We start from the raw sequence: 11,284 nt of genomic DNA on the forward strand, positions 1-11,284 counted from the left end.
TCCTTTTATTTGTGCGGAGTTGTCTCCGTGTACAGTACTGTCTCCTCTACCCCCCCGGGGTCTTAGTGGCGGGCTCGTTTGTGGGTCCGCTTACAAGGGGTCACCCCCTTAGTCGCACCTGGCTCTCCGCACCTGGCTCTCCGCACCTCCTCAACCTGATAGAACACCGAAGCCATCATGGAGAGACCAGCGACTAGTGCGGTGATTGAGGCGGGGCATTCTCCGCTGGAGGCGGTTGTAGCCGCGCAGCAGGCTGCTCTGATTAGGCAGGAACAGGGGTTACAGGTGTTGCGTGTGCAACAAACTGCTACTGCCGAACAGCAGACTATGGTGTTTCAACGCCAGGATGAAATATTGGCCAGGTTAGGTCAGCAGCAGGATGTGCTATTAGGACTCGCCGAAACCTTCCGTCAATTAGCGAGCGAGTTCCGTTCATCCCAGGCACAAGCACCAGCCCCTGATACCCCTCAACCGTCCAATCCTCCCCAACCAGTCTCTCACACTTACCAACCCATTCCACCTATGTTCAGGGAGCCCAAGCTACAGCTTCCTTTACGGTATGGTGGAGAGGCGGGGAAATGTAGGGGGTTCCTCTCCCAGTGTATAATTTTTCCCAACCCTCACGTTTCTCTACTGAGGATTCTCGGGTTGCTTTTATTTTATCCCTGTTGACCGGGACGGCTCTGACCTGGGCGGATCCGCTGATCCGGGGACAGGCTCCCCTCATGAATAATTCTCAGCTCCTCATGCAAGAGATGGCACGAGTGTTCGACCACGATGTCACCGGCAAAGAGGCGGCGTCTCGGTTAACCTGGATAAAACAGGGTACCCAGAGTATTGCAGAGTTTTCGGTAGAGTTTCAGGCTCTGGCAGGGGAGACTGGGTGGGCGGACGATCCGCTCATGACCCTGTTCTCGAGCCCCTTATCCGACCCTGTCAGGGACGCTCTGGCTACCATGGAACCACCGGGTAGTTTAGGGTCGCTGATTTCTGCAGCGATCCGTATAGATAACCGGGTTCGGGAACGGGAGAGGGAGAGAGCGGGCAGAAGGGGCGGGTCAAACGGGCCGATTTCGCCTCCCCCAGGCAGGGTTGTCAGTACCGAGGGGAGACGAGGTACACACACAGGGGAGGAGCCGATGCAGCGGGACAGTGCTACCCTGGCGCGCCCTAAGAGGCGTCCCTGGAGAGAGGGGCCGTGTTTCTTGTGCAGACGGTCTGGGCATCAGATTAGGAACTGCCCCGACCTGAAGGCAAAAAGAGCAGTCCCACTAGTGGAGCGAAAGTCACTAGTGGGACTGGTTAGAGGTACCAGTTTTCGCACATTTCTCCCCGTCGAACTGACGTGGAAGGGGGGTGTGGTTAGGGCAGACGCCTTTATTGATTCCGGGGCGGTTGACAACTTTATTGACCGTCAGTGGGCTAAACACCAGAAACTGCGGGTCCAACCCTTACCACAGCCCCAATCCATCACGGCGCTTGACGGTCGCCCGTTGGGGTCGGGGGTTGTACGTCAGATGACTGAGCGGGTGGTAATGCGGATCCCGTTTCTGGGGCACCGGGAGCGTATTTATTTCTTTTTGGTGGAATCCCCGGCTTACCCAATTGTATTGGGTCATGTGTGGTTAACTAAACACCAACCCCAAATAAACTGGGGAGACCGGAGCAATCCGGTGTCCCGGTGGGGTCCGCACTGCACTAACCACTCCGATCAGACACACACTCCCGCGGCTCCTCCCATAGAGATTGACATAGAGTCAGAGTTGGACGAAGAGGAGGCTAGGCGGTTCCCCAGCCCTCAGATTAGGACTCCGGACACGGAGGAGCAGGTGGAGAGTCTGGAATGGGATTCAGCCTGCGATTGGAATCCCCCCGTTGACGAGGGGGAGGGCAGTGACGTCACTGACTGGGACTCCGAGAGTATTTTCGGGCTTCTGACAGTGGGGAGGAGGGCCGGATGATAGGGGCGATTGCGTTTCCACTCCCACCTAATGTGCCCAGGGAATATAGCAAGGTAGCGGAGGTATTTAGCAAACAACGGGCCACTACGTTACCTCCGCACCGGTCATATGACTGTGCTATTGAACTATTCCCTAGTACAATCCCGCCCAGAGGTGCGCTTTATTCATTGTCGGTGCCTGAGAGCGAGTCTATGATGGAATATATTCGCGACGCATTGGCGAACGGGTTCATTAGACCGTCTACATCACCGGCGGGGGCAGGATTCTTTTTTGTAAAAAAGAAAGACGGGGGTCTAAGACCCTGCATTGATTATAGGGGGTTAAATGCTATAACCATCAAAAATAGGTACCCCCTGCCGCTGATGAACTCAGCGTTCGAGCGTCTGCAGTCGGCGTCCGTTTTTTCCAAGCTCGACCTCCGTAATGCGTACAATCTTGTACGCATATGCGAGGGCGACGAATGGAAAACGGCTTTCAACACGCACACCGGTCATTATGAATACCTGGTCATGCCGTTTGGCCTCACCAACGCCCCTGCAGTATTTCAGGCGCTGGTTAATGATGTGCTCAGGGAGATGCTGGAGAAATTTGTGTTTGTCTATCTGGATGATATTTTAATTTTCTCCAACAATATCGCTGAACACATTCAGCACGTGACTCTGGTTCTGACACGCCTTTTAGAAGCTCGCCTGTTTGTCAAGGCGGATAAATGCGTTTTTCACGCTAACACCGTTTCGTTTCTTGGGTTTATTGTGTCGGCGGGAAAAACCGAAATGGACCCAGCGAAAGTAGCGGCTGTTAGGAATTGGCCTACTCCTGAATCTGTCAAGCAGGTGCAGAGATTCTTAGGGTTTGCCAATTTCTATCGCCGTTTTATTAGACATTTTAGCACGGTGGTTGCACCCATCACTGCGCTTACCAGGAAGACTGCGCCGGCGCGCTTTGTGTGGACTCCCCGTGCGGAGGCGGCGTTTGTGGAGTTAAAAAGAAGATTCTGTACCGAACCTATCCTAATAACTCCAAACCCTTCGCTTCCATTTATTGTGGAGGTCGATGCCTCCGAACTGGGGGTGGGCGCCATTCTATCACAACGGTCTCCTCTAGACCAAAAAGTGCATCCCTGTGCGTTTTTCTCTCGGTCGCTGTCCCAGGCCGAGAGAAATTACGACGTGGGGGATAGGGAACTTCTGGCGGTCAAACTAGCCCTGGAAGAGTGGCGCCACTGGCTGGAGGGGGCGGAGCATCCGTTCACGGTGTGGACGGACCACAAAAATCTCGAATACATAAAAACTGCCAAGACAAGCAACTCGCGTCAGGCCCGCTGGGCGCTGTTTTTTGTGCGTTTTTCGTTTATTCTGACATACCGTCCAGGGTCAAAAAACACGAAACCCGACGCCCTCTCCCGGGTGTTTGATAATACCGACAGGGAGCACACTCCTCAACCCATTCTCCCTAGAGATCAGATAGTGGCGCCAGTGATCTGGAAGGTTGAGTCGGCAGTACGAAGGGCGTTGCGCCTAGAGCCGGATCCAGGAGGGGGTCCGCCTCATTGCCTCTTCGTGCCCGCTGGGGTCCGGTCCCAGGTGCTGCAGTGGGGACATGCCTCACAGCTGGCAGGGCATCCCGGGGTTCACCGCACCAGGGATTTTTTGTCCAGGCGGTTCTGGTGGCCCGGGATGGAAAAGGACGTTCGGGAGTTTGTGGCCGCCTGTTCGGTCTGTGCCCGCAGCAAGGGCTCGCACCAGCCTCCCTCAGGGCTATTACGGCCATTACCCATCCCGAGGCGTCCTTGGAGCCACGTGGCCCTAGATTTTATTACGGGGTTGCCGTCATCTGAAAGCAACACGGTTATTTTGGTGGTGGTCGATCGGTTTTCCAAGGCGGCTCATTTCGTGGCGCTACCAAAATTACTGTCGGCAGCGGAAACCGCACGGTTGGTGGTCGACCACGTTTTTAGATTACATGGTCTGCCTCAGGACGTGGTGTCTGACCGCGGACCCCAGTTCGCGTCTCGTTTCTGGCGTGCGTTCTGCTCTCTGTTAGGGGCCTCTGTGAGTCTCTCATCGGGCTTTCACCCAGAGACCAATGGGCAGACGGAACGCACAAACCAGACGCTGGAGAACACACTCCGGTGTCTAGCCGCTGCTAACCCCAATTCATGGAGTCGCAAACTCATGTGGGCAGAGTACGCGCACAACACTCTGCGCAACGCCTCCACAGGGCTCTCGCCCTTTGAGGCTCAATTTGGTTACGCTCCGCCACTGTTCCCGGAACTGGAGAGGGGGGTTGAGGTGCCCTCCGCAGAGGCTTTTGTTCGGCGGTGCCGGGTCACCTGGAATAAAGTACGGGCTGCGCTCCTACGGGCTACGGCTACCCAAAAGAGGCTGGCCGACAGGTGTCGCCGGTCAGCCCCCTCCTACAGGGTAGGGCAGAGAGTGTGGCTGTCCACTCGGGATCTGCCATTGCGGGTCGAGTCCCGTAAGCTTGCTCCTCGCTACGTGGGCCCTTTCAGAATTATTAAAAAAATCAATCCGGTGACGGTGCGCCTCCAACTGCCCCGGTCAATGAGAATTCACCCCACCTTCCATGTCTCCCGCCTTAAACCGGTGCTGACAAGTGTGCTGGCCCCGGCGGAGGCTCCTCCTCCACCTCCACGGCTCATTGATGGGGGCCCGGCCTATACGGTGCGCCGCATCCTGGCTGAGCGCCGCGTGGGCAGGGGTAAGCAGTACCTCGTCGACTGGGAGGGCTATGGCCCCGAGGAGTGCTCTTGGGTCCCCTCTAGGGACATTTTGGACCCAGAGCTCATCCGCGAATTCCGCAGGCGGGGGGCTGAAGGATCGTCTGGGGCCGCTCCTTAGAAGGGGGGTCCTGTCAGGGTTGGGAGGTAGCACCGGCTGTGGCCACCAGGGGTTTATTATTTTCACCTGGTGCTCATTAGTGCCAATGGGGTGGCTACCTCCAGAAGGTATTTAAAGCCCTCTTTGACCATCGGTCGGGGCTTCGGTGTCACTGTTCGCTCTGCCTCCTAGCTGGTATTAGCACATGGTAAGACTCAGCATTCGAGTCAGGTATTGTGCTGGTTCTGTGTTCAGAAAAGGTAAGGAAGGGGTCTGCGCGTTAGTGTGTGTACACTGCAGCCGCCTTCCTGTAGGTTATTTTGTTCTTTGTTTCGTTTTGTTTTCGGCTCGTGTGAGTCCGTGGGTGAGGGACGTTGTCCCCGGTATTTTGTATTTTGGTTTGTGTGTTTTTTCGGAGCTGCGACTCCTGAGTCTTTATTTTCGTTAGCCCAGTCTTTTATACTGGGTTGTACTTTTATTTTGGGTTTTCCCCGGTCCGGGGCAGTAGTGCTAGCCTTTACGCACTCATTTTTTGTTTGTGATTTTCGCCCTGGTTTTGGAGGGTAGTTTTATTTTCTGAGCCGTTATTTGGGGCTCTTCCTTTTATTTGTGCGGAGTTGTCTCCGTGTACAGTACTGTCTCCTCTACCCCCCCGGGGTCTTAGTGGCGGGCTCGTTTGTGGGTCCGCTTACAAGGGGTCACCCCCTTAGTCGCACCTGGCTCTCCGCACCTCCTCAACCTGATACATTGCTTGTACAGATTTATGCAATTCAGAAAATTCATTCATTAAATCATGAAAAGCATTCAATTGATCATTCACTTGTTCCACCGGTACATCCTCCAAAGCAAACAGCGCATCCAGTTCATTTTTGCCCCTCGTCAAAACCCCCAGCTTCCCTCTCAGGGAGCCAATCAGTTTATACAGCACTTTGTCAGCCGCAGTTTGGGCCGCCTCTTGCTGTTTATCCTCGGACATCCTCAATACCAGCCGCTATATCACAATGAACGTGACAACACGCAATCCTCCTCCGCAGTCCGCGAACAGCCTCCAATAGGCTGCAACAATGTAGCCTATCAAACACCACAGCTCCCAACGATGCAACAATGTAGCAATTTGTGCGCTCCAGGCAATCGAATCATTAACCACAGCGGGGAATATGAAACAACTCAGAGCCAGTGAAAGCAACACTGCAATGACTCCAATTCCTTAGTTTCATTCACAAAATATCCCCGCGGCCGGGTTCACAGTTGCATGCGTGTGGCTTCGGCTTTCATTTACTCACGGCTCTGCCTGGAATAGGGATGTTGTAGCGTAACAGGCGGCTTTGATTCGGAGGTCCGTCCGTCCGTATTCCTCTGGCTTCAGGGCGAATATATCCTTCTTGTAATCCACGCGAAAGATTTGACTTTTATCTTTCACGCAAAAGTTTTCTACTTATATTGTGACTTCGTACTTTCAAAAAGATGATGGTCACTCCGGACCTGGGATATTAAAAGTCTACTCGCTTTTCCAAATAAGAGTTCTTGATTCGAGGATAAATGCAACAAACATTTATTCCTTTCTTCCATTTCAAACAAACATATACTCTTCCTGCCATGCGTTTGTGCGTTTGTGCGGTAGAAAACTTTTATGCTTCCCGGGTCTCTTCCCGCGCCCACCTCAGTAGCCATTCATATACACAGGTAAGCCTACAGGTAAGCATGACGTCACTAGATCAGGTAAGGTCTCTTAAAGGGTAAGTACCATAAGAAATCATAATTACTGTCATTCTGAATCATAATAATCATAATAACCTCGAAAGCAAATTAATAATGTAACCTTCTCATATTTCATTCGTTATAAATCATTTTCTTTACCATAGATTAATTTCCCATGCATTTTCATTTTCATAACCCATAAATATATAAACGGCTCCTACAAGGTATATGTTTGATTATTATAAGATAAGATGATCTTCCAGTGAGGAAGGTTACACAAGCACTCATACACAGTTCACTGCTATGTCTATGAGCTTGCTATTAACCCGACGTGGTCTTTTGCTGTTGTAGACCATCCGTATCATGTTGTGCGTTCTGAGATTCTTTTCTGTTCACCACAATTTTATAGAGTGGTTATGTGAGTTACCGTAGCCTTTCTGTCAGCTCAAACCAGTCTGTCCATTCGCCATTGACCTCTCTCATTAACAAGGCATTTACGTCTGTGGAACTGGTGCTCGCTGGATCTTTTTTGTTTTTCGCACCATTCAGAGTAAACTCTACAGACTGTTGTGCGTGAAGATCCCAGGAGAACAACACTTGCAGAAACACTGGACGTCAAATGGCAGAAAGATCTGAGAGGTCAGTTTTCCCCCCAAATGATCATTTAGTCAATCACGTCTCTGTGTATTCTCCACTGTAGCACAGGTTAGGTGTAGGCCTACATCCCAATACCATTACTGTTGTTGTCTTGCACAACGGGGACAATGAAACTGATTGTGCAAGATGCACCTTAAGTACTTAAAATACTTGAGACATATTACTTTGTCTCAGAACTGTGTAAGCCGGGTTTTTTTTTTACAAACAAAATTACGTTTTTCACAGTAATTTTAAGAATTGTATTACTGCACATATAGCCTACGTGTAAAACAAATCCGTTTTTAATAGGGCGTTGTTGAAAATGAGCACAGGTCTGCTGAGTCAATCTACCCTGTATAAATGAGTGTTAAAAATATGTTTCATGCTAACTACACATTCTATTCTTTTGGGAACATTTAACATTATTATCTTTCTATTTTTTTACGAGTCTCTCTATCTTGACTTGATCTCAGCAGACTCGCTGTTTGACGGTGATTTGCTGGCAAATCTCAATGGCCATGCAATCCGGATATAAAGCCTGATACGGGGACGGCACAGGCATAAACTCTTTCTGTGTCTTCCTTTCTAGTGTGCAGATGGATGTAAACCAAATGAGGACTTAACCTTTTGCCTTGAACATCAGCAAATGATTTGATTATTTTTCGTCATATGAAGGTTGTGTTAAATATTATTTCAATTTTACTCAAACGATAAGCATTGGGAACAGGCAATATCAGAGATATATGGACATATATATTTTGGACTATTTCCAAAGGCCTCATACAAATAGGTAGTCTGATTGCTGACTGTCTGAACTTGATTTACAGGTGTAGGAGAAATTAACACAAGAAAGCCTGGCGCAAAAACATATCGGAGCATCTCCTGTGTTTTATACACACTTATTATAAAACTACCATGGCGAATTCGACTGAAATACTGTTTGTTCTACAAGGACTGAATGATGCATCGAACAAAAATGCATACTTTGTCTTCACTCTTCTCGTGTACCTTTTTACTGTTTTTGTGAACCTTACTTTAATTGTGACAATTGTTTTAAACAGAATCCTCCACGAGCCCATGTTTATATTTCTGTGTAGCTTATGTGTAAATGGGATATTTGGTGTCTCGACATTTTATCCGAAAGTATTGGTGGACTTTTCATCTGACGTGAGTGTTACTCCGTACAACGATTGTCTTGCTCAAATGTTTGGAATATACAATTACGTCTTCTGTGAAATCACTATGTTATCAGTGATGGCTTATGACAGGTATGTCGCGATATGCAAGCCACTCAATTACCACTCCATCATTACGCCTCGGAAGGTGATGAACTTGTTGATTTTTACCTGGCTGTCTTCCATCTTTGAATCAGTAGTTGTGGTGGGTCTGGTAACCAGACTGCCACTCTGTGAATTCAACATCGAAAAGCTTTACTGCACAGCCTGGGCAGTGGTAAAGCTATCCTGTGTGGATACCGCTATCAACAACATATTCGGGTCCATTCTCATGGTTATACACGTTTCTGAAGCATTGGTGATCTTTTTTTCCTATGTCAATATCGTGAGAGCATCTGTGCGATCGCATGAAGAACGGAATAAATTCATGCAGACCTGTTTGCCACATTTGATCTCATTGGCCAACTTCTCAGTCGCAATCGTTTTTGACATCATGTACGCTCGCTATGGTTCCACCACCAGTCTGCACGCTCTCCGAAATTTCATGTCCCTAGAATACCTTCTAGTTCCACCGATCCTAAATCCCCTCATCTACGGCTTGAAAATGAACCAGATCCGCCGGAGAATCTTTAGAATTTGCAGCCGGAAAGTCGATACTCTAAAGTGAATGTCGTTTTTTCTTCCTATCCATGTTGAAAAAGATATGCTGAGTATATGCTGTTTTGGGGGAGAAAAGTCCATCCAATATGTCTCCTTTTTCAATTGGCTGCATTTGCTTAAAGTTTGGAGTGGGATCATTTTAAAACGCAGCGGTACGATTTCACCTCATTCAGGCTAGAAGTAGGATACATCTGGACTTCTCAAATTCAAGCGACAACATTTTTTGAGACAAAATGTATGTGTGGTGAAAAGGAAATTTCAGTTGTCATCTATCATAACTGGTTAAGTCCATTCTTCGTTTCAACCTGCCATTAGTTTTTACGCCCCCTGGTTTTAGCGAACGTATTCATAGTCATATTTATAATTTCAAAACCCAAATATAATTTATAACAGGCTAGGTGTAGCTCCCTTGGTGATCCCACGGTTACAGGTATAGCCTACTTTGCACTGACGTGCCAGGTGTTATATTACATTACAGTTATTTAGCTGACGCTTTTTATCCAAAGCGACTTACAGTTGATTAGACTGAGGGGCTTGCGAGTCCGTGTCCTGGTTCTTTTACTGCAGTATTTCACATCGTATTCACTATAGGTATGTTTCTGCTGTGGTATTGGTCGCGCATATATACGATTTCCTACCTTTTTTTTATTACCAATGTGACGGCTGCTTATATTAGCTATAGGTCAAGATATATGTTTTAATTGCAGAAGGGTGCGGTTTTGCCGTTGTCCTTTTTTAGGTAGCTCTGTATTAATATGTTTTCCATCACAACTGGGTTGTTGGTGGTATTTTCTGCCCTTTTGTATCATAATCCGATTATTGCTTATATGCCTAGAGTTGTGTGCCCTTAACCCTAAAGCGACCAACATATTTTCTGCCAAAATTGATTCAAAAACCGTGTATTGCCTACCACTGTCATTGACATGCACAGAACATTTCATTTTAATAAGAATGGCAATATTATAATTTTTTCCGGCAATTCTTCACACTTTAACTTTCTAAATATCGGAATTTTGTAATTTTCAGTCATATTCTGATTGAGAACAGAGGGAATTTCATCCAAATTAAGATATGTAAAAATACCACATTAATATTGTAAGTACTAGAACAATTTCGTTTTTGTTCGTCTTTAACCATGAATAAATAACCTTTATGGGAACACCAAAGTCACATCTGATGTATAAAAATATATATAGCCAATTTAATTTAATCTCACAGGAACTGGTTCGTATTTTAAAAGTCAATTTTAAAATGTATATATTTTTTGGTTGTTTAAATGGGTGCAAAGAAATAATGTATATTTCATGTCTCATGTCTACATTGTAGCCTGATGTAACTGATGTTAAGTCAATAACAAAACATTATTTTTCGCTATAATACCCATATGTATGAATTAAACCTAGTACAATGTGTTTAAACATATTGTTACATTTACTCAAACAGAACATGTCGTTTATATTGAGAATGGCTTTACCTGGGAGTATAAAGTATTTATGAGGAATTTGCAGGGAATTTGGAGATATCGCACATCTGTGAATATGTAAACGCAGAAAACCCGTAAAATGAATGTAAATTTCATTGCTTGAATGAATGTTACTTACAGTTAAAATACTGATACTGACTTTAATGTTTTACTGTTGGGAAGTTCGATTCTTTTCTTCTTCTTTTTCATTCGCTTTTATTAGCCTACATCAAAATGAATCGATTTTTTGATTTTCCGAGTTGAATTTACCATAATCGTGCTTTGGCAGAGACAGACAATGCCTGTCCGCTGAAGGCAATGTGCTAAAACATTGGAAACTGGAACACTCTGTTCTGGCTTATAGCAGTGCGTGTTTTGGAAAAAAGACTAGCTAAAATGTGTCTTAATTTTGTATAATGCAATGTGCCGTTCCCCACCAATAGCAAACACGCACATTCAACACTTTGCAACTATAACACTTTAATATTTTAATCAACTGTAAAAACAAAATTTATTTTGCAATGAGTCTTGCTGCACCGTCTAGGACTCTGGGAAAGTGGGCGCCGCTAACTCACGACTCTTAACTACATGTGTAAGACCGATACAAATGTGATGCCACCATTGATTTAATGGATTTTCCATTACTGCACTTTTCCTTCGATTTTAAGGTGAAAGGTATGTAGAGTTTATCTCGTAAAAATACTGATTTTTTTCATAGTGTATGACCGCAGGGGATATGCCATAACCAAGTCCACATTAAGGCTGAAACAAAAAACAGTGAGCTGGTCCGTGAGCAGGTCCGTGAGCACTGCGAGCCCACCACACACACATGAAGAACAGAGAATGCACACA

At 47.0% G+C, this 11,284-nt stretch overlaps 1 protein-coding gene across 1 annotated transcript; it reads left to right on the forward strand.

Annotated features, from left to right (window-relative positions):
- The first annotated feature begins 8,050 nt into the window (after window positions 1–8,050).
- Window positions 8,051–8,977, forward strand: LOC133107282 (olfactory receptor 8I2-like). Its single transcript, XM_061216255.1, has one exon. The coding sequence runs from the start codon at window positions 8,051–8,053 to the stop codon at window positions 8,975–8,977; it is 927 nt and encodes a 308-aa protein (XP_061072239.1).
- The last annotated feature ends 2,307 nt before the right edge of the window (window positions 8,978–11,284 follow it).

Source organism: Conger conger, chromosome 13 (assembly GCF_963514075.1).
Source record: "Conger conger chromosome 13, fConCon1.1, whole genome shotgun sequence".
NCBI classification, from domain to species: Eukaryota; Metazoa; Chordata; class Actinopteri; order Anguilliformes; family Congridae; genus Conger; species Conger conger.